At 39.7% G+C, this 25,315-nt stretch overlaps 1 protein-coding gene across 1 annotated transcript in view; it reads right to left on the bottom strand.

Annotated features, from left to right (window-relative positions):
- znf385c (zinc finger protein 385C) overlaps positions 1-20,306 on the bottom strand; it is a 53,961-nt gene extending 33,655 nt beyond the window's left edge. Inside the window, exon 1 of the mRNA XM_063037827.1 lies at positions 20,282-20,306. Within this exon, the coding sequence (XP_062893897.1) occupies positions 20,282-20,306 (25 nt within the window). The remainder of the gene's footprint in view (positions 1-20,281) is intronic.
- Between the last annotated feature and the right edge of the window lie 5,009 nt (positions 20,307-25,315).

Genomic DNA, 25,315 nt, shown 5'->3' on the forward strand with positions numbered 1-25,315 from the left:
AAGATAAATTAAATTTATTAAAAACTATAGTCTTTCAATCCTCACTATGCCTGTAGTCAATGGTAATTCATTTTGTTAGCCATTTCACACTCTAACCACTAACTGAATTGTGCCCACTCAGGTTATATTGAATTCTGAACAGCCAGAACCTCGGCTTCCATGACATGCTGTAGACTCATCCCACTCCTCACCAGCAACACCCACAATTCCATTCAAACATCTCAGCCCCTGTCAAATATAGAACATGGTTAACTGGGTTTGCAAATAGGTGTACATATGGGTGACGGACTACAAACCGTGCACAGGCCTGTAAATGTGTTTTTAATGAATATCTTACTCCAGCACATTATAAGCACCAAAGATCAGGGTAGAATATTTATTTTGGAAACAGATGGAGCTTGTTTTCATGAGAAACAGACTGGGAATTTAGAGTCATGGAGTCATAGAAAAGTACAGCTCAGAAACAGGACATTCGACTCATCTAGTTCATGCCAAACCACTTAAACTGCCTACTCCCATCGACCTGCACCTGGACCATAGCCCTCCATACTCCTACCATCTAGGTACCTAGCCAAGCTTCTCTTAAACATTGAAATTGAGCTCGCTTGCACCACTTGGTTCTGGCAGCTCGTTCCATGCTCTCATGACCCACTGATCAAAGAAATTTCCCCTTATGTTCCCCTTAAACTTTTCACCTTTCACCTATAACCTGTGGTGGTAGTCCTACCTAACCTTTCTAGAAGAAACCTAGTCATAGTCATAGCCATAGTCATACTTTATTGATCCCGGGGGAAATTGGAAACCTGCTTGCATTTACCCTATCTATACCCATCAAAATTTTGTAAACCTCTATCAGATCTCTCAATCTTCTGTGCTCCAAGGAATAAAGTCCTAAACCTATTCAATCTTTCCTTTTAACTCAGGTCCTCGAGGCCTAGCAACATCCTTGTAGATTTTCTCTGTACTCTATCAACCTTATTTACATCTTTCCTGTAGGGAGGTGACCAAAACTGCACACAATACTCCAAATTAGGCCTCTCTAACATATTATACAACTTCAACACAACATCCCAACTCCTGTACTCAGTACTTTGATTTATGAAGGCCAATGTGCAAAAAGATTTCTTTACCACCTTATCCACCTATGACACCACTTTCAATGAATTATGTACCTATATTCCCGGATCCCTTTGTTCTACAGCACTCCTCAGTGCCCTACCATTCACTGTGCAAGACCTACTCTGTACTGTGGTTGGTCCTACCAAAGTGCAAGACCTTGCACTTGTCCTCATTAAACTCCATCTGTCATTTCCCTGAGATTCCAACCTGGGCACTATGCAGTAAAACTTCAGCAGGAGTGAAGCCAAGAGAAATGATATAAACAGCTAACTATGCAAGCAGAAATTCTGCTGTTCAACATTTCAGTAGCTTGATTTTGAACATCGTAAGGATAATGATGCTTTCAATAGCTGAAGAGTCAAGGGGCCAATAAAAGGAAAACAGAACAAATGAACAACAACGCTACACGAGCTGAGAGGAAGCCCCTTCATGGCTATTGCAACTGTCGCTCAGTCCCCTGTGGAAAATCCCATCAACAGTATCAACACCAGACCCAATGATGTCAAAATTAATAAAGTGTTCTCAAACTATACAGAGACCCACTATGGGAAGAAAGGGCAGAGGGATTTTATTGATTTTCATTTCTTTAACCCTCCTCACACTTTTAAATTTTCTTCAGACTGTTTGCTTGTTGAGACTGCAACCAATGCAATCATCATCTTTTGTCACTTGGCTGACAGACTACAGAAATACTTTTTGTCTTTGGAATTATCCCATCGGAAGCAGGAAATATTCCTGTTTCCGCTCAACTTATGATAGCCTTTTCAACTTTATTGGCTAGGAAAGCCACTTTACTGAAGTGGAAGGATTCTAATCCACTTGTCTTTTATTGGCTCTCCTCCATTATGTCCTGTTTAAGTTTAGAGAAAATAAGAAGTTGGACATTTGATACATCCTTTAAATTTGAGAAAATCTGGCGACCTTTTACTCAGTATTTTCATTTGATTTGATTTATTACTCTTCCAATTATTTTTTTTCGAAGTTTTAGATTTGATCAGAAAGTCTTTCCTTTTTTTTTGGTCGTATCCTCAGAATGGACTGCCCAGTCCCTTTTTTTCCCCTTTTCTCGTACAGTGTAGTGGTTTTTTTTCTTCTTCATTTAAAATTTAAAGTGCTTTTTTCTCTCTCTCCATGAATTGATAAGAGGAGAATTAGCTGTCTTCTTATTATATACTACATATTAGCTTAATAGTATGTATGATTTTGATAACGTCTATTTCACTTTCTGTTTGTATTGTTATTGATATATATATTTGAGATAATTCTCCTCTTGTTTGTATATATGCTCTTTTTAAATCAATAAAAAGATTAATAAAGAAGAAAGAAGAAATACATTTTGTATCCACTAATGCCACCTCCAAATGAACCGGTTGTGTGCTGACTAATCCTTCCATAATTTCACTCGCTGCTCAAACAACATAATAGAATGCTTCTTGATGATAACATGGAGTTTATCACCACTAATTTATAGAGCTGCTAATTTCAAGTAATGACTTGGAAGTGAGGAACATGTGATAGATGTCACATTGTCATTGAATCATTGAATGGCCTGGAATGCAGAGGTGGCAAACCTGTGGCACGCATGTCCAAGACGGCATGCGCATGAATTTTGTTGGCATGCAGCATGCATTGGTGCCCCTTGATTCTTTAAACCCCATTCATAATAAAATGATGTATAATTATTATTGTTACTGCCAAATGAAGCAGCAAATGCAAATAAATAAGGAACAGGACTCATCCTTTTTATTTGAAAAAGTCCATTATTATTATAACTAACTCAATAATCCATGGGCTAAATGGCTTAATTGTGCTCCTATGTCTTATGGTCTTGTGGTTCTATGATGATCTCTGCTCAAAAGTACCATGGCACACGAGAGTATTATTGTCAATTTGGGCACATAACTCAAAAAGGTTCACCTTCCCTGATCTAAGTACTTTGAACCAGCACTGATCATGTTGTAGCCTTCAGGCAGGTTTAGCTAACTGCAAGATGTGCTGAATGTCTACGTTGTGAAAGATCATCAAATTTCACAAAAATAACATTTGGTATGTTGGCAAACATTGTAAAGAAGGTTGACCAGTGGGATCTACCACATGGCTGGTAAATGTTACCATGCTGGCCTCTTCATCTAAGCTAGAAAGAAAGATATCATAGGCCAATGAGCTATGTTCAAGAAACTAGGAGCTTCAGTGAACCTGTTTCCCGATCCCTTTCCAATCACAGAATGTTCACATATGCCTCCCTTAGTAGAACAAAATACTCCCCATTGGAGTAATCGTGGAAAATGGTACATAAAAAAAGCAGCTTCATCTTCTCTGATGGGACATTTTTGTGTGGGCTCAAGTACCACTCCAGATTCTAGACCCCAACAACGGGTGCTGCAGTGCTGGAAAGGCCATGTTTTGATTGAGGTGTAAACTGAGACTCCATCTAAGGTTTGTGCAAAAGATCCCACTGCACCACTACACAGAAGGATAGCGAAGTTATCCCTGGTGCCCCAGCACATACTTATCCCTCACTCATCATCACTATAGCAGATTATCAGGCAATTATAGGACCGTGGTTAGGTTACTGGACTAGTGTTCAGAAGGCTGGCTTGTTGATTGAGAAAAATGAGCACATTTCCCAAATTGATGGCTGGGAATTTAAATGTAATCTTTGGAACATGATCCCAGTGAACAAAGGAGGCTGAGTCAGTGAGTATATTTAGGGCTGAGATTAATAGATCTGAGACTGTGGAAGAATCAGTGGCGAAGGGTGTCAGAAAGAAAGAGGAGCTGATATCAATAATTAGATCCTTAGTAATGAGATACATTGCTGAATGGTTCAGGAGCCTCTTCCTGCTCCTATGTTCGATACTTACAGTATATCCTAGTGCTCTTTGTGCTTGCTTGCTCTCACATTGGTGACCAGGTTTCCATGAGACGTAGGAGCAGAATTAGGCCATTTGGTGTATTGAGTATGCCCCACCATTCAATTATGGCTGATTTATTTTCCCATTCTCCTGCCTTTGCTCTGTGACCTTTGATGCCCTTACTAATCAAGAACCTATCAACTTCCATTTTAAATATACCCAATGACTTGGCCTCCACAGCCATCTGTAGCAATGAATTCTATAGATTATAGATTTACCGCCCTCTGGCTAACTAAGATGGCGTCGGTAACTGGCGACTCTGCGCGTGCTCTCCCGAGTAAACTGCCCTCTACACTAAAGAAATTACACATCACTGTTCTAAAGGGATGTCCTTCTATTCCGAGGCTATTCCCATTAAGACCATAAGACATAGGAACAGAATTATGCCATTTGGCCAATCAAATTTACTCCACCATTCGATCATGCTGATTTATTTTCCCACACAAACCTATTCTTCTGATTTCTCCTCATAACATTTCACACCCTCACCAATTACATACTACCAACCTCCACTTTAAATATATCCACTGACTTGGCCTCCAAAGCCATTTGTGTCAATAAATCCACTCTTTCACCATCCTCAGGCTAAAGAAATTCCTTCTCATCTCTTTCTAAAGGGATGTCCTTCTATTCTGAAGCAGTGCCCTCTGGTCCTAGACTTTCCCCCTACTGGAAACGTTCTCTGCATGTCCACTAGATCTAGGCCTTTCAACATTCCGTAACTTTCAAGGAGATCCCCCCTCATTCTTCTAAACTCCAGCAAGTACAGGCCCAGAGCCATCAAATGCTCCTCATATGTTAACTCTTTCATTTCCAGGATCACTCTTGTAAATCTCCTCCAGGTTCTCTCCAATGTCAGCACATCCTTCCTTAGATATGGGACTCAGAACTGCTCACAATATTCCCTATGTAGTCTGACCTACACCTTATAAAACCATATAAATTTTCTTATATTATAACAGTATGGAGAACTACAGAAGCTCTTCCCTGGCTGTAAAGATCTTTGGCATGTGCCAAGAGGAACATAAAATATGCTATACAAATGCAGGTGTCATTTCTTTTCTTGTGAATGAACAGGAACCTGGCATTTACTTTGCCCAAAGACGGCAAATATTGGATTACTTAACTGATAAATGGATTGCAATTCCCCAGTGCACTTTGTTTTTAAATGCTCTAGTTGTAATATCCATATCAAAGTCCCGTGTAAGCTTTTCCCAGAAATAAATCATTTAATCACCTCCCCACCATCCTGTGCCCTTAAGAAGGAGCAGTAAGTATATAGTGCTTCAGTAATTAATTCAAACCATTATTAAAAAGGACAGATAATTTGTCCCTATGAATGCAGGACTAGAAAGCAACCATGGCAATACAAAAAACCCAAGATGTGACCTTCAAACTGACAAACAGAAAGTGGAGAACCAATAATGAGAAGGAAGGGTTAAGTTTCACCATCTTTAGAACAGAAACAGATTTGTTCAGTTGGATGAAAACACAGTGAAAAATGAATCCAGCCTGCTCCTATACTATAGTGCTAGGTCTGGCTTTCAAATTCTTGCTTGCCGATCTGCTTCCCTGCAACAAACATTGCAGCCAAAAGGCAGCTGCTACGACTGGGTGGATAAAATAATGCTCTCGGATACAGAACAAGATTATCATAAGCAGTTCCTTCAAGGAATGAAAGTAAGTGAAAACAGTCATAGAAATATTTCTGTCTCTAACAAAAATGAAGTTTATCAAAAAAATTACTTTATGAAAAACAATGGAGACATCATTGCCATATTACCTAGATAGGTTCTGTTAGTTTTTGGTAGATCTGGATTCATGTACTGATCATAATACTGATAGTGGGTCACTTTTATCTTCTTATAGTAACACATAAGGTTTGCAGATATCTTATAAACTCATTTCTATTTATGTGAATACTTATAGTGAGAAGTTTTAATAATGTGATAAAACTGCTCAAAATATACATGCATCACAGCATCATACAACACAGAAACAACCCCTTTGACTCATTCTGTCTACACCAACCATCAAGTAGGCACCTATTCAAAACCTACTTACCAGCACTTGGTCTGTAAACTTCTATGTCTTAGCAATTCATGTGCTCATCCAGATACTCATTAAGCATTAAGTGTGCCCTGCCTTCAACACCCACTCAGACAGTGTGATGCCTTTTCCATTCATTCCCTGGGTGGGAAAATTCTACCTCAGACCTCCTTCAAACCTCTTACTCCTTACCCTTACCCTCTAGTTTTAGATGAAGTTTCCTATTATCTACCCCATGATGTTAATTTCACCATGTTGTCTAGCAGGCTATAAAGATGTCAATCCTTGAGATTTGTGTATATAATGTGAAAATCTGAGTACTTAGAAATTAGCATATGTGATGGCTCCAAGATGTGATTTAGTGACAGATTATCATTTACCTCTGCCTCTAGCTGTGCAATCAAAAAAGCATTATTTGCTGAGAGGAGAAATGCAGGTAGCAATTGTATTTTTCCCCAATAGAAGAACTACTTCCAGCTGGGTAGAGACAAAGTAACATTCAACAGATGATCATTAGTTCCCAAGTCACAGTGGCAGCGTGTCATCTATCAGATTGGCATTTCTTCATTTTCTCATCTCAATGCGCTCCTTTATTTCATTTCAGATGGTCTGCACTTGAGCAAAAGAATGCTGATAGCTAGTGTTGGATTTTGGTATATATAAAACAAATCATCTTGCTCCACCTCCCCCTCTCCTCCTTATATTGGCTACCTCCCCTCTATCTTTCAGTCCAGATTAGGCCCTTGACCTGAAAGATTGACTGTCTATTTCCCTCGACAGATGCTTCCTGAGCCGCTGAGTTCCTCCAGAATCTTGGCTTTTGCTCCATATTCCAGCAGTCCTTTGTTTCTCCACCTCACTTTAGACATTTCTCTTGTTCTATACATTCCCTTCCTCACTTTCTTCGCAATTTAAACCTAACTTGTTTTTATTTTTTTCAGTTCTAAAAATACAAACTCTATTTTCTCTTTCCACAGGTGCTGAGTGTTTCCAACGCTTTCTGTTTTTATTTCATCTTGCGTTAGCACTGGACAACCAAATTACCCACTACTACATCAGGAAGAAATTAAACCTTGCCAAGTATCTTCACAAAATGATGGCGGTTCCACATGTTTTTCATTAAGATGTTGGGAAATAAATAGCTTTTGATTCTACTTCTATTACTCAGTGCGTTACGAAGTCTTCAACTTCCACACTAGATGCCCAGAATATTCAGTGCTCAAACTGAATAGACTTTTTCATTCTCACTTGTTGAAGCAAAGGACTACACTTATCTTCCACAAAACCAATATAAAGAGAAAGATTTTTAAAGATTAGTTTTATTTGTCCCTGTACACTGAAATATTGAAACATATACTGAAATGTGTTGTTTGCATCAACGACCAACATAGTATGAGGATGTGCTGGGGACAGCCCACAAGTGTTGCAATGCTTCCAGTGCAAACATGGTATGCCCATACCTTACAAACCTTCAAGGTAACGTATGGTTACAAATACATACTTTGAGAATAAATTAACTTTGAACTTTGAAACATCCAGTGAAATGTGTCTTTTGCATCAAACCAAATCAGCAAAGATTGTGCTGGGCAGCGCAAAAGCATCGCCACACTTTGGCACCAACACAGCATGCCCACAGCTCACTAGCCTAACTGTACATCTTTGGACTGTGGGAGGAAACGAGAGCACCTGGAGGAAACCCACACAGTCATGGGGAGAACGTACAAACTTGTTACAGACAGCAGTGGGAATTGAACCGTGATTGGTGATTGCTGTTGCTGTAAAGCATTATGCTAACTGCTACACATTATAGTATTATCTCGGATCATTCACAAGGCTGGTATTCAAATTAAACAGGACAGAGAGTATGGACTTTTTAGAAAGGGTGATCCAAAGAGGTGTAAAATGGGAGAGGGAAGACGAGCAGTAAAGGGGTTTAAGCAGCATTGCATCAAATCAAATCAAAAACATGAATACAAATAAGAAACATAGAAAATCTGAGTAAGAGTTGGCCATTTGGCTCTGCAGGCCTGTTCCTCCACTCAGTACAATCATGGATGACCATCCACATTCAGGCTGTCTCCCTATTTACCTTGACACCTCCAGCCCTAAGAGAAACATCTTACTTTTTCCGGAATATATTTCATGATGGCTTTCTCTGGTAGAGCCAAGCTGGGTTGATACTGTAAACTACTGCAGAAATGATAAGTTCCTTCAGCAAGATATTCTTTGACATGAGCAAGGAGATGCTGTATGAGTTCCAGGCCTAGTAGCAATGGAATCGTGATGAGCATCACCAATTGTGTGGCCATGGAAACAGCTTCTGGCTAATGAGGAAGAATGCACCATGCCAAGGATATTTATATCTCATTTCTCACCTGCTGTGGGACAATTGAAGCCAGGCACAGAGTTCAATAAAGTGGGATGCTGCTTTAAATCTCAATGTTAGACATTTAAGGAATAACTTTCTGACTTTGCTTTGCCCTTCAGGGACATGGAAATAAAAGTGGAAAATGAAGATTAAAGAGACTGCAGATGCTGGAATCTGAAATTAAAAACAGAATGTTGGGTTAGTGGGTCCATCACAAGTCATAAGTCATCATGCAAGTGTCAGCACAAAGAAGACATGATAGCATCTCTACTTTCTCGTGTAGATTCAACATGTCATGAAAAACATCTATAGACGCACAATGGAGAGTATCCTAACTGGTTGTATCACGGCCTGGCTTGGAAACACCAAAGCATAGGTACTGAAAAGGCTATAAAAAGCCTTGGACACAGCCAAATACATCCCTACCATTAAATACATTTATATGGAGTGCTGCTACAAGAAAGCAAAGACTCCACCATCCAGACCATGCTGTCTTCTCACTTGTACCACTGAGCAGGAGGTACAGGAGCCTTTGGTTCCACACCACCAGGTTCAGGAACAGTTATTACCCTTCAACCATCAGGCTCTTGAACCAGCATGGATAACTTCACTCACCTCAACGCTGAACTGATTCTACAATCTAAAGGCTCACTTTCAAGGAGTTACAACTCATGTTCTCAGTATTATTTTTTATTTGCTGCTTGTTTTCTGACTTATATTGGTTGTTTGTCAGTCTTTCTATATTTACATATAGTTTTTCATAAATTCTATTGTATTTCTTTTTTCCTGCAAATGCCTGCAAGAAAACAAATCTGAAGGTAGTACATGGTGACATGTATGTATGTTGATAATAAATTTATTTTAAATTGTGGAGGCAAAAGGTGTATGTTGATGTTTCTGGTTGAAACTCTGCATCAGGACTGAGAGGGAAGTTCCTGATGCAGGGTCTTGACCCATTGTGTCAACATACACCATTTGCTTCCACAGATGCTGACAGGCCCTCTGAGTTCTTCCAGCATTCAATTTTTGTTAAAAAACAGAAAATCTCAATTTTGACTTTTATTTCATATTTCCAGCATCTGTTTCTACTTCATTAATGTTGAAAACCTAGGAGGAGCTTACTAAAACAATATCCTTTGAACACAAATTTGGGTTTCTATTACACTGAGCAAAGCAGTTTGTGAAGTTAGAATTATGCTGCTATGCAGTCTCATCCTTGCTAAAGGGTGTAAATAACATACATACCAAAAGTATAATTTTGTGTTTTCTGGCATATTTCACTGGATATTGCCAAAAAATCTGTGAAGATTTGCAAAATATCAGTCCACACAAAACTCTCATGCCTGGGGCTCAGACAAGTCTATCACATTAGCTCCACTTCATCTGCACGAAACTACAACCGTCTATGTCCACACAGCATTAACAACCCTACTTTCTGCCTCTCCCAGGATTCATTCCTTTATCTAAATAGCTTAAATTTTAAAAAGAGACCACTTAATTAGAACAACATCAAGTGGCTGTATACAACTTTCGACAAAACAGTGGGAAGTTAACTCGTGTTTTAAATTTCTCCCAAGTGCTTCCATTTGGTAAATGCCCCCCCCCCCAAATGCATGTTGTTCAAATTGAAGATAAGGTAATAATACTTCAAACTTCACCCTCCTAATCCACAGTGCTTTGTCAGAAATTATGATATGGGCCCTTTATAGCAAATCCCGAAAGGAAAATCACCTGAATTTTCATCTCACTCTTCTGGCTCACTGCTAGGAAATTTCAACAAGTACCTCAATCACTCAACTCAGGGCACGTTCATGATGTGGATACTCAAGAGTCCTACAGCGAGTAACAATATTCAATCAAAGCAGAAAAGTCAACCAATGGAACAATTTTCAGCAAATTGCAGGTTTAGTGAATGTGTGATGCTAAGTGTGAAATATTATCAATAGATGGAAGACACTGCATTTTGCAACGAATAAATATACTGACGCAAAATAAGATTTCTGTGTGAGTGACACAACTTTAGACATTATGCAAGGTAATAATGCAGCAGAAGAATAGAATAAGATTATAAATGAGACATGTATTATTAAACTAAATTTTTAAAAATTGCAGCAGATATAGCAGCAGTACATTCCAGCACCTAATCCACCCTGGACACAGAGACAGCTCATGCAATGCCAGACAATGCCTGCATATGTGATGCTCGGTGAGCTACAGACTCAGTTTCTGTTGGATTTGAATAAAATTAGATTAGTTGTCATTATATACAGCATCAGAAGCTGTATAAATGGAACACAAGTATTGATCTCATTCCCATTATGAATACAAACTACTAAATGGGATACAATTAATTGCATGAACTCCAACTTGCTCCCATTAAAGCATTTTTAATTAGTTTCTGATGTCTGAGAAAATTTTGTTGATAATTGCAATAAGCACACAAATATGATGATTCAAGAAAATCATGCAATTCACTTTAATTCACTTGTTCATTTAATCTGCTTATCTATGTAAAAATTAATGGTCCCAACATAATACAATTAAGCAAAACCATGTAATAAATAGTAATGAAATGGAAAAAGACAATAAAAATACATGCTCATTGGGAGATTGTTGAGATTCCACACCGGCAGCCGAAGATCGGGATCGGGTGTGGTAGCAGTACTACCTGCTGCGCCAGTGTACCACCTATACACGCATTTATAAAACTTACAACATTGTGTCTGCCTTTAGGGTCATGACTCATTACTCATATACTCACCACTGTGTGGCTAAGCACTGCTGATGACACCACATTTGTTGATAGAGGTCATAGGCTCAGGGTGAAAGGTGGAAGGGGAACCTGAGGGAGAACTTCTTCACTCAGAGGGTAGTGTGATTGTGGAATGAGCTGCCAGCAGAAATAGTGGATACGGGTTCAATTACAACATTTAAGAGAAGTTTGGATAGGTATATAGATAAGAGGGATATGGTCCTGGTGGGGATAGATGGATCTAGGCAGACAAACAGGTCGATATGGACTGGGCAGGCTACATCAGAACGGCATGGGAGGAAGGCGTCCACTACCTGGAAAAATTCCAGATGCAACCTACATGAGGCCGTAAGGCCTGTACTGAGCTGTAGTGCTCTATGACCATGACTCTAATCTCAGGTGAGGAGGTGTACAGGAGTGAGGTAGATCGGCTAGTTGAGTAGTGGCTGAACAACAATCTCGCATTCAATATCAGCAAGGCCAAGGAGTTGATTGTGGATCTCAAGAAGGGGAAGTTGGGAGAAAGCACACCATTACTCACTGAGGGGTCAGCAGTGGAAAGGGTGAGCAGCTTCAGGTTCCTGGGCTTGACATGTTGATGCAATCATGAAGAAGGCATACCAGTGGCTGTACGTCATTAGGAGTTTGAGGAGATTCATTATGTCACCAAAGACTCTTGCAATTTTCTATAGGTGTACCATAGAGAGCATTCTGACTGGTTGCATCACCGCCTGCTTTGGAGGCTGCAATGGGTTGTAGACTCAGCCATCATGGGCACAACACTCCCCACCATTGAGGGCACCTTCAACAGATGGTGGTTCAAGAAGGTGGCATCCATCAGTAAGGACCCTCACAAAATGAGACATGCTCTCTCTTCAGTACTACCATCTGGGACAAGGTACAGAAGCCTGAAGAATCATACTCAATGATTAAGACCTTCTATCTCACCACTATCAGAACCCATCAACACTACTTTATTAGTCATTCTTTTTGCACTGTTTAATTATATTTGTAATTATAATAATTTTATGTCTTTACACTTTACTGCTGCTGCAACACATCAAATTTCATGCCATTTAAGCCAGTGATTATAAATCTGTTTCTGATTTTGATTTTGAGGGAATGAAACATCAACTCAAGAATAATCAGTTAAATATATCTTTTTGAATGTCCAATATATATATTGATGTGTGACAAACATTCTTGGCAATAAGATTCCTGATGTCCTGAATTAATTGATCCAGTTAGTTTAGACATTTCAAAAAGCAAAATGAAAACATGCAAGAGACAGATTTTGGCTAGACTGCTGCAAAACATTAAGTACATTTAATTTAAAATGGAATTGTGTTCGTTATTTGATGTTGGTTAAAATGGTCAGTTAATCTTTATGACCTTCATGTCAGTAAAGTAGCTTAAAAGTAGCTGGCAAGCCAGATCCAATTGTAAATGCAATATATTACCCTAATTTATCTCAGGACCTGCACTTTCACTCTCCATGTGTATGAACATAGAATATAATCTGATTAGGAGTTCCAGGACAGGCTTTCAATCTTATACTGTTAACCTCTTCACTCAGTGCTGACAAATTTTGCTGAGGGGTCTATTAAATATCATCAGGTCTTTATTAATATTTGCAAGGAGTCTAATACTTGCTTTAAGGCAGCTAACCAGGACACTAAAAAAGATGCCTGATGTATTTCAGATGCCCCTGTGGTGCTAGATTTACCACTCCAAAATTTACAATCCTGACCCCAATTAGTGTCCATGAAATTATCACAATTTCAAGCCCTTTTGCCTTTGATTACTTTAAATGGCCACCAGCTTCACATTCTTGCGTTTATCATCAAAATGGGAAACTAATAATAACACATTAGGAAAGAAACTCATTCTCATCCATGAATGCTAAATGAGCAGTACAGTAGCATCTGTGCATTGCACTGATTTTCCAAAATTCTGTTTCGTCAATTTATTGCTCAAATTTTCGCGATTTAACCAGTAAAATCTGAGCAAAACCACCCCTGATGCCTCACCTGAAAAATCATTTCCATATGCCGAAAGGAAATCTCAATGCTGGCCACAGGCATTCACCATGCAGTCTTTATTCATTTTGCTTACAGAATGTTGCATGTAGCTTTTGGAATACCCGAATATAGGCTTTAAAAGTGTCCCAAAGAGTGTTAACCGAAATATCTTCTGTATGGTTAATTGTAAAAAAAAGCTCAATCTGTTCATTCATAAAATTAACAAAGTCCGAGTCCTGAAGCAACAGCGAGTTAAAACGCCATTGTCTATTGTTTGGTATATTGGCCATAATTTTAATAGAAAGCTTAAGTGGAGCATGATCCGAAATGGTTATAGAATCATAATCACATTTAATCACTGAAGGAATGAGACGAGAATCAATGAAAAAATAATCAATTCTTGAATAGGAATGATGAACATGTGAAAAGAAGGAAAAATCTTTTTCCTGAGGATGCAGAAAACGCCAAATGTCCGTCGACCCAGAATCAGAAAGGAAAAAATTAATCAAATTTGCAGATTTATTAGGTAAAGTCCGTAAAGGAGCCGAACGGTCCAAAGCTGGAGATAAACAGGTATTAAGATCTCCGCCCCAAATCAATGAAAACTCGTTCAAATTCGGAAACTGATCAAACAATGATTTATAAAATTCCGGACAATCCATATTAGGAGCATAAACATTAACCAAAACTACTTTTTTATTAAATAGTAAACCACTAACCAGTAAAAATCTACCATTCGGATCAGAGATAATATCCTGTTGTATAAAAGTAACTGAGGAGTCTATAAAAATAGAGACGCCTCGAATCTTAGCATTGGAGTTCGAATGAAATTGTTGTCCCTTCCAGAATTTGAAAAAACGTAGTCTGTCCCCCCTCCGTACATGGGTCTCTTGTAAAAATAAAATTTGTGCTTTAAGTCTCCGGAACACTTTAAAAACTTTTTTCCTTTTAATAGGATGATTAAGACCATTAGTATTCCAGGAGACAAAATTAATAATAGACTCCATAAATCCTAAAGTCAACCCATAACAAGGAGGATTGACAATAGGCGCGACCCACAAACCCGGAGAGGAAACAGAACATACAAAAGATACCGGGGAAAAGGACGCAACCAATACTTCAATAATGTATATAGCCCAAAGAGAAACAAACTAAAACGTGAAGCCCCTCCCACCACCCCCCACCCCAAGACCCCAAGGCGAAATCTAAAGCAGACCCGCCAGAAAGAAGCAAGCGCTAAAACTACCCCCATGACTTCCGGTATACGCTCCCTAAAAAAAAGGTATAAATATGAAAAGGGTCAGCTAATTGTAAAACAGTAAAAAAATAAGTAAAAAAAAGTTAGCTCAATTAAAATACACACAGAACAGAACAAAAGCCGGAAAGTATATATTAAAAAAAAACCACAATAAACCTCAAACTCATGAATAGACACAGCAACAAAAAAAAAATAGGATTATTAACATAAAATGATTATAAAAAGCAAAACAGAATAAAATTTAAAAAAACTACAAAATTTAAGGCCGCACAGGAAATACGTAAGATGACAAAAGGGAAGTAACCACTCAGAATCCCCTGGGAAAAGAAAGAAATGACGCAGTTAAAAAGAAAGTTTAGCAGCCATATTAAGAAATCGAAAGTAAACTTTTCTGCCCAAATAGGGCACAGAAAAGTTAAAACCAACCAATTCACAGCCTCCGATCAACGGAGAAAATTTAAAAAAAGGCAATTAAGATGTTGAAGATGAAAGTTGATCCAGATAACTCTGGGCATCCGATGGAGAATCAAAAAAACGAAGGGCTCCATCTAACATGCGAATCCTTAGACGTGCAGGGTACAGCAGCGCTGGTCTTAAATCCATCTTATAGAATTCCGACATCACGGATCTGTAACGGACCCGTTGGTCCCAGATTGGTTTACTGAAATCTTCCACGAATCGGAACTTAAGATCCGAAAAATCAATGAAACCTTTAGATCGAGCGAATCGAAACAGTCTCTCCTTGTCTTGAAAGTAATGAAAACGTAAGATAACATGCCTCGGTCTATCTGACCTAGACGAGTATGATGGGATTCTGTGAACACGATCCAGTAGCGGTGGTTGGTCAGGAAATACAGTAGGGAATGCATCTTTTAAAAGTTGGGAGAAATATTTCATAGGGTTGTTAGCTTCCACGGCTTCCCTGACGCCAATCATTCGTAAATTCTGCCGTCGCATTCTAGATTCCAAGTCAGAGTTTTTAAAAGTCAAAAAGTCAAGTTTCTTCTTCATTACATTAATTGTTTCTTCGACTTTCCCCATCTTAAGCTCACTTTGTTGCGCGGATTTTTGAAGATCAGATATAGCCGACTGATGTTCCGCAATACATGTTTGCATCTTATCAATTAAATCGGCAATTTTCTGGAACTTAGTTGAGATTTCCGTATGAATCAGGTCTTTAACAAAGCCCATAATTTCTGTACGAATCATCTCCCTAACAGAGGTTGAAATTTCCCTCTGAATTAACTCCGATATCGCTTTCAAAGTCACCGGTGATTCAGTCGGAGGGAGATCCGTATTAATATTTTTATTATAATATCTTTTATATTTTATTAATATCTTTATTAATATTTGCAAGGAGTCTAATACTTGCTTTAAGGCAGCTAACCAGGACACTAAAAAAGATGCCTGATGTATTTCAGATGCCCCTGTGGTGCTAGATTTACCACTCCAAAATTTACAATCCTGACCCCAATTAGTGTCCATGAAATTATCACAATTTCAAGCCCTTTTGCCTTTGATTACTTTAAATGGCCACCAGCTTCACATTCTTGCGTTTATCATCAAAATGGGAAACTAATAATAACACATTAGGAAAGAAACTCATTCTCATCCATGAATGCTAAATGAGCAGTACAGTAGCATCTGTGCATTGCACTGATTTTCCAAAATTCTGTTTCGTCAATTTATTGCTCAAATTTTCGCGATTTAACCAGTAAAATCTGAGCAAAACCACCCCTGATGCCTCACCTGAAAAATCATTTCCATATGCCGAAAGGAAATCTCAATGCTGGCCACAGGCATTCACCATGCAGTCTTTATTCATTTTGCTTACAGAATGTTGCATGTAGCTTTTGGAATACCCACTGACCACTGACCAATCCCATCTGCCTGTGACACGTGCTGATCAGTGACCTGGCAGCGGTGATAAAGGCAGGTACAAGAAAAGCAAAGGGAGGGGTGGGGCAATCGATGAGAGGTGATTGTGCTTAGATAAAAAGAAATTAAGAATAAAGAAGTAATTTAAGATAAAGCTGGAACCAGTCTGTGCATGTTATTACTGCTAATTTTTATAAAAGACTGCACATTGCTGCACCTTGAGTGCTTTCCAGTCTTAGTGAAGACTGAAAGTTGATTCATTGTGAGTGTTTTTTGAAGTAACCAAAAATATTGAATTTGCCAAGCACTAATAAAAACAAAAGAAGTGAACCTGGAATAATAACAAAAATCAAGCCCTAAACATACTACTTCAAGCATTTAATGCATGCATCCAAGGGCTTATTTCTGGTACATTATCTCTTAAGTTATTATGATTAGAAGCTAGATTTTTCCATTGTGTCAGGATCCTGAGGCAATACACAGGAAAGAAAAACGAACATTTCAAATCAATTTTAATTTCCCAGTAAAATCCATCTGTCCTAGGCAAAATTTGTACTTCAGCCAAGCAACTGCCAAAATTGAATGCAGCAGTCCTCACTTTATTGAAATGAAACCAGAATACATTATTCTAATCACACTCTCTATATCTTAGTTCACTCTATAGTCCGATTAACATTAAGTGAATTTTGATTGAATCTGTGCCTAATGAACTCTGTTCACTGCAGGGAAACAACAGATGTAAACTTTTGCAATCAGCTATGACAAATAGTCAATAATATAGACAATGAACTGAGATTTTGATGAAATTTTGTTTTTAATCACAGTATTCGACTTGAGCTTTGAATATTAATTTTATCACTTCTGCTTTCAGAAGCCTTTATTCAGAAGGGTGAAGTCTGAGTTTAAATGGGATCTTCTATGATCCAAATAGATTCTAGCATTACATGGGGTGCTTTTCAGTTCATGATAACAAACAAGTCAGGTGGGTGCATTTGTTTGAAGCATCAAATGCGATCACGACTTGTGCAGTAATACTGGTAGTACAGCTTGCATTGTCTGATTATAATGCCCCTTCTAGTCCAAGCAGAATTCTCTGTTGAAAAAGACGCCATCAGGCATAATAGGGAAACTGCCATCAACCTGGCCTAGTGCAATTGTACCCAGCTAGACAACGCTTTGAATGGTTGGATGAATAGCAGGTTGCATGTGGCTGTCACATTTTACCACTAAACTAATGGACACCGGGAGGAGAGCACTGTGCTGCAGATATCTCAGGAACACAACTCTCGACCACACGCGACTGCCTTTATTTTATTTCTCTGTGACACACAATATCACAGGATCTCAGCTCTGACATTGCTGATGTATTTGCACTCACAGTACATTAGCAACTCTACAGTCATGGTCAATCTTTAAAAATTACTTTTTGTGTTAACCCTCGCGAGCTAGGCAAAAACGGATATTGAATTTTTTTTCCCAATATTGCAAGAAAGCTGAGTGCTTGATTCAGTGGATTTCTATCAAACATTTGCCACTTCACTATACATTCCTTAAAGATGACATCATGCCTTTGCATAGATTTGTGAAGAATAACACTCAACATGGCAAGTGTATGGCAGAACTCTCACCTTCTAAAGTGCACACAATTTATCAGAGAGGAAGGGAAACTCTTTTCCTCCAACACCTATTGCTTGTATTTTTCTTGAAAAATAACCCTATGGACTTTATGATACCAAATAAAAGTTGGAAAATCCAACCCTTTGTTCATATGTTCTAACACTGCCCAGCAGGTCCCTCAGTAAATTCCGCAGAAAGAAATGCTGGAACGGTAAAAACAGTAGACCAATGACTTGTCTGTACTGACTCTGCAGAGGACTAACTGCACTTCAGATCGCATCTAAGTAGTTTGAAATACTTCTTTAGATTATCTGTTTGTTCAGCAAATTTCAAGATCTAGTAGTTGCTTAAATGACAATTCAGTTTCATGGTAAATCAACATAAATCACTTGGAATATGAACGATTTAAATCTGTTTTTTTCCAGCTTTACTTTGCAAGGCCACATTTAATCCTCATCATGAATTTCTCGATTCTTTGTAGTCAGAAAATATGTAATGGCTCCTCCCTGCCTGCCTAGAATAGCCACCAGGGATCTAAATTTAAGTTAATTATAGGGGTGAAAGTAAGAGGTAAACATTCTTAAAGTGCCAGGCATCTTTCCCTCCTCCCGCTGCTTTCTGAGCCAAAACAGGAAAATCTGGATATCATTTCCATCTCAACAAGACCAGAATTTGACCTGTCTTGCTTCCACCAACTTTCATGCTCAAAGATTCAGGTTCACTTCCCTCCAGTCCCTATCTGGATGTCTCTCTCCCATCTTCAAGATTTGTGAAAATCTGAATGTTAATCAGTTGGGTTGATGTCCTTCTTCAAAATTTGTTCCCCAATTTTACTTTCATATTTCTGAGCCCTAACAAGAAAATGAGACTGAGCTATCACTTGTTCTCCTGAGTTTTCTCATTTGAGCTTCTACAGTGAACTTTCATAAGGATTATTGTTGTGTCGAATTAACCTCTTAAATATAAATACCATGTGACCTCTAAAAGCTAATCAGCAAATCTCAAATACATTCATTCATACTAAAAGATCCAATTCACCTTGGGGATTCACTCTAAGGAGACAAAAGGCAAGCTATGGGCTCACAAAACAGTAAGTGGGCTTGGGACTGTCACCAAATAATGTGATTGGATGAATTATGATTGGTGATCAAGGCTAATCAAAGGCCATTACTAAGGCCGATCCCTTTATAATAAAGCAAAAGCATTTTGTACATGAGTAGAGTCTCCATTTTTAAAAGTGCTGTTTAAACTGGAGTGAGAAATGGAAAATACAGTCAAGTTGTAAATCTTAAACCTTACTTTCAAAATCTTAATTTTTTTGACGATCAAGCTGCATGCAACTTCCTGTTGAACAAGTGTTAAGTCCCAGTGGACAACAGCCCTCAGATTCTATGTTCCAGAGATAGCAGGTGCACTAGTATTGAGCTGCTTTGTAAACCATCAGCCACACAGGCGAACAAGCACTGAGCGCATACAGAAAGAGGACAATGCAAGCCAGCGCTGAACAGATTGTGGACTGAATAGTGGTCCGGGAATTTATCAGCCTCACCAGGTCAGCCTGGGTGCTTTATTATATACCTTATTTAGGAGTCTGAATTATGCACAGTACAGATCCATTCTTCCATTCTCATAATTACACCATTCTGTCTCAGGTAACTCAGTCCAATATCTAAGAGCTCCTTCTACATACATATTCTTAAATGGATTTACATGAACCAAATTCTTCCACCACAATACATTTTTATAATATAGATGCACGCAATTACACCCATGAGAGTTGCACCTTGTGAAAGGATTACGTACAATATTTTCTACCGGTAAAAAGATTTATCTGTTGGTTGGAGAGTAGTGTTACTGACAATCATAAGGAAATACCAGAAAGAGGAGTGTCATCCAACAAAGTTCTCCACCTATGTCAAGGCAATATCACCCTTCAGAGCCCTGACCATTGTGTTGATTAGAGAGCCTAAAGCAGATAAGGATGCACCATTTTCCTTCTAAACAACATTCCACCCATTGTGAGAAAAGTATAAACTCAAGCAAAACATCAAGAGATTCATTACCCTGCAAACCGCATTCTATAATCTGCATCAGTGAGTGTAAAACAGCCTCCTCCCTGTAAACCCAAGAACATAAACCACGGCTCATGGTATTCAGTTTCATCAGGGCTATTCTTGTGAACCAAGGCTCCTGTTCATCTGTCCTGTGTAGGAGTGGGAGTGAGTTGGAGTTACTGACGTAGTGGTAATGGTTGTGGACTGATGTGCAGGAAGGGGCAGGAAGGGACAGCAAGGGACAACTTACCTTCATCTGCAGATCTGGGACCCATGCCCTACAGGTCCTGATTATAACTGAACAACGCATGCTGAACACATCGATTTGCAAGAATGAGTTGAGACTGGACCTGCTAACTTGCTGTTCCCGAGTTGATAGTGGAAGATTCCACTGCCCACATCTACATCTTTGCGATGAATAGACTTACAAACATGTGGAGGCTTCCATAACCATCTCCAATAAGGTGACTGATGCCAGCAGCTAACACTCCATGGACATCCATGGTAAATGCTCTCGGGCTGTTTGATGGTACCAACTCCTTGCAATAGGTTTTCCTGCAGAAGGAGGATGTTACTCTTGGCATCACCACACATTAATGCTATCAGTCTACTGGTTCCCTTGGAAAGGAGTTGTGTCAATCAGCAGTCAGTGTTAGGGCAATGAAGGCAGTTGATAAATTGTTTTTGTACACAGTATCACATCCAGAGGCTCCTGTTGATAGTACACATGGCAGGCAGAGTGCATCAAGCTACCCCTGGGCCAGTGCATGGATTGGACCTCACTTCAGACTCCATTCATAAAGACTGCACCCCTAGAAATGCAGCACTTGGAATCAGCAGTTCCCTGAAACAGAGTTAGAGTTAGACCACTGAACCCCAGCCCTTGCTCAAAAAACACCAGCAGCTTTAGGAACACTTATTAATTTACAACTATCAGCCTCCTGAACTGGTCTGGATAATGTTGTGTATTTAATATTTCAGTAATACTGTAAATGGAGTGTATGGGGTGTCAGGGAGGGGTAGCACCTCTGGTGGGGGAACATGTCCCGCCCTTTTCAAGACAGTTAGTCCACCTTTGGTCCCCACCTGGCACTCAGCTCTCACCTGTGGCTCCCCATAGCTGTTTGCATGTGACAGCGGCCACACCCCAGGCAACGGCTTTGACAAGCCGGCTAAACCAGGTGAGGGTAGCCGACGGGTCTCAAACCCTCGGTGAGATAGGGAGTTGTCTATCCCAGCATGTGAAGACAGACTCCGGCGGATTGAGTGGACGAGACCAATGGAAGGTCCAACGGTCAAGAAGGCGGTCTCTGCAAGCGTCGTGGAACGTGTAGAACAGGACAAGACACAGAAGATGTCATGGTCATCCACTGCGCCTAGTCCCATCTCCAGTCGTCCCAACTCCTGTCTTGCCGCTGGATCCAGATGGGAATTGGGAAGAGAGAGTGAGGCTGACGCTGCGCAACTCTCCCTCACTTAAATCCAAATCATGCGCTAGTCTCGACACCATCATCATCATAATGGTGTCGAGGTCTTCATCAACGATGACGATGATGAACAACAACACTACTGTAAATATATTGTTTGATTAAGCATTCTCTGTTGTTTACATAATGCATTGCAGCTTATATGTAAAAGTATGGCATATGTCATTACACCGCCACATCATATGTGCGCAACTTATTTAATAGTAAAAACGAATGTCATAATTATTCCCCATCTCCCTTGTTTTTCTTTAAATTAGTTTTTGTGTTTTGGAGTTACGGAACGTAACAGTGGCAATGAGGATGTTTTAAATGAACCCAAGATAACTACCTACCCGTTGAAGCACAGTGCGAGATTTGAGTTTAAAAAAAGCACTGCAAGAAACAGCAGAGTATGTGCTTCTTCAGGAACGAAAAGGACATGGTCGAGTTTAAAAAAGGCAGGAAATGGATGAATTCACAGGTTCATAAACAGTGAGTACCAGGTGATAATAATCATAAATAATAAAGCAGAAATGGCCAGCCACATCACAAAGATACATACATTCAATTGCATAATAGATAACTGGCTCATGTATACTCAACAAACTGAGCAGTATTTTGAAGCAAATGAATGCAGAATGCTTTAGGCTTCATAAGCGGAACTAAAAAGAATGGGAGTCCATTTCTGCGTATGTGGCTGAATTGAAGAAGTTGTCTGAGCATTGTCCCTTCAATGACGGGCTTAATGATGCACTGAGTGATCATTTAGTCTGTGGAATCTTAGAAGAAAGCATTTAAAAATGGCTCCTGACTGAAGCACAACTTACATTTAAAAGAGCAGTTGAAATAGCTGTATCAATGGAACCAGCAGAGATGCAATTGAGTTGCAGTCAGGAATGAAAGTGAACATAAACAAAATTGCAATGTCTAAACAGAAGCCTGGCTGGCTGAACAAATTGTGTTACCATTGTGACCAGGGCTCACGTACACCAGGCCAATGCAGGTTTAAAGGTGAAACTTACAGAAAATGCAACAAAGTTGAACACATACAAAGAGCATGTCAGGCAGACAAAAATAAACAGACTGCACAGGAAAAAGAAAGAGATAAAATGTCAAGTTGGAGTTTCAAAAAGAGCACTAATCTGCATGCTGTTAATGAAATATCTGAAAATAATGAGAGTGACACAGGACTATGTAGCCTTAGGATTTACAGTGTGAAAACTAACAACAGAAAAGCAATATAGCTTACACCAAAAGTGATTGGCAGACTAATTAAAATGGAATTGGACACCGGTTTGGCCGTTTCAGTCATTCCACAAAATGAGTTTGAACGGCATTTCAAAGATACTAAACTGAAATCTGCAGATATCCAACTAAGAACTTACACTAGAAAAAAATTACTCCTGTGAGAATGACATTTGTAACAGTGAGATGCAGCAATCAACAAACCACAATGGACTTGTATGTGGTAAAAACAGTAAGGCCAACATGGTAGGGTCGTGATTGGCTGAGACAACTACAACTTGATTGGAGATTCATCAACTATTTGCCACATCCTCTGCATTAGTGTCAACCAAAAGTGAATTAAAAAAGGCACGGGATGATGCCACAGCAGTGTTCAAGAATGGCATTGGAAAACTCAAACATATCAAGGGTAAAATAGTGCTAAATGAAAAAGCCGTGCCCAAGATTTGCAAAGCTTGTCTGGTTCCTTATACCATCTGTAACAAAGTAGCCAGTGAGGCTGAAAGAATTCTTTTCAAGATTGAGTAGAGCCCATGGGCAATGCCAGTGGTCCCAGTAACCAAGAAGAATGGGTCTGTTAGGATCTATGCTGATTTTAAAGTCACTATCAACCCAGCACTGAAAATAGATCAATACCCTCTGCCCAGGAAAGAGGATATCTTTGCAAGCCTTTCTGGAGGGAAACACTTCAGCAAAGTGGACTTAGCTGAGGCATACCTACAGATAGTGATGGAAGAGTCCAAAGTGTTTCTCACCACAAACACTCTCAAAGAGCTTTGTCACTACAATAGGCTTATTTTTGGTGTAGCATTTGCACCTACACTCTGGCAGAAAGCTATGGATCAAGTGCTGCAAGGCTATACAGGCACTCATTGTTAGCTGGGTGACATCATTGTTACCAGTAAGGATGACAAGGAAAATCACTAAAATCTCAAGACAATGTTAAAAAGATTAGAAGATTATGGGCTCGGAGCATGACGCAACAAGTGTGAATTCCTTAAACAAGCATCACTTTCTGTGGTTACACCATCGACACACAAGAATTACACAAGTATGCATAAAAAATTCCAAGTAGAGGTGGATGCCCCAAGGCCAATGGACATGTCATAGTTGCGGTCATTTTTAGGATTTGCCAATTACTATAACTGGGTCCTGCCAAACCTGGCTACTGTGCTCCACCCCCTGACTCATTAGCACAGTTTGGAAAAAAATGGCAATAGAAAAGGCAGTGTGAGGTGGCTTTCCAAAAGGTAAAGGATATGGTGACATCAGACACTCTACTCACACATTATGATCTATATCACCCAGTGAAGCTTGCCATGCACTGTTCAGGATGCCAACACATCCAGAGGAAAGGTGTCCAGAGCACTACACACTACACACAATGTGCTGGAGGAGCTCAGTCGGTCATGCAGCATCTATTTTTTTAAAGTCTGCCATGAGCCCTGTGGCTCATCAGGTCAGTGCTTATGCCAGTTTCCGTGGCGTGAAGCGACTGACAGTACGAGACTCCCCAGCCCCCCCCACCCCCCGATAGGACGCCAGTCTATCGCGAGGTTAACCCCCAGCATTTTTGCCGGTACCCAGTCTCAGCTGGGTAGACTGGAGCACTGTGTGGTTATGTGCCTTGATCAAGCACACACACACTGCCTTGGCCGAAGCTCGAACCCATGACCATCAGATCGCTAGTCCAACGCCCTAACCACTTGGCCACGTGCCACACTATGCAGCATTTATGGATGGGAATAAACAATTGACGCTTCATCCCGAGACCCTTCATCAGGACTGCAGAGCCGTCAGAACCACTTCCTGCAGTCTCAGAGTCAACTCCTACAACCACCACGGAGGAGGCCCCAGAACCTGAGACTGTTTCACAGCCACGGCTCACCTGCCCAGCAGAGTGAACCCTATTGTCAGAAAAGACTTTATCCTACAAGAGTAAGAAATCCTCCACAGCGATTAAATCTTTAGGCCTGAATGGAAAAATTTTAAATTTACTATGTTGTGGATGTCTATATGATAGTTGTATTATATAGCATGCTTATATACTGAGTTGGAGTTTATAGCTAAGCAGGGAGGAGTGTAATATATTCAATATTTCAGCAATATTGTTAACATATTGTTCGATTAAACATTCTTTGTTATTTACATAATGCATTGCATTATGTACAAGTACAGAAATGGCATACGTCATTATACCGCCACATCATATGTGTGCACCTCGCTTAAAAGTGAAAACAAACGTACGTGAATTATCTCTCGGCGCCCCTGTTTTCCTTTCAACTTATGTTTTGGAGTTACAAAACATAACAGATAACTTCATTGACCTCAACTTTGAACTGATTCCACAACTGCAGACTCACTTTCAAGGACTCTTTACAACTCATGTTCTCAGTATTGTTGTGGGCACGTGGCCAAGTGGTTAAGGCATTGGACTAGCGACCTGAAGGTCGTGAGTTCGAGCCCCAGCCGAGGCAACATGTGTTGTGTCCTTGAGCAAGGCACTTAATCACACATTGCTCTGCGACGACACTGGTGCCAAGCTGTATGGGTCCTAATGCCCTTCCCTTGGA

The sequence above is a fragment of the Mobula hypostoma genome, chromosome X1, assembly GCF_963921235.1.
Source record: "Mobula hypostoma chromosome X1, sMobHyp1.1, whole genome shotgun sequence".
Classification (NCBI taxonomy): domain Eukaryota; kingdom Metazoa; phylum Chordata; class Chondrichthyes; order Myliobatiformes; family Myliobatidae; genus Mobula; species Mobula hypostoma.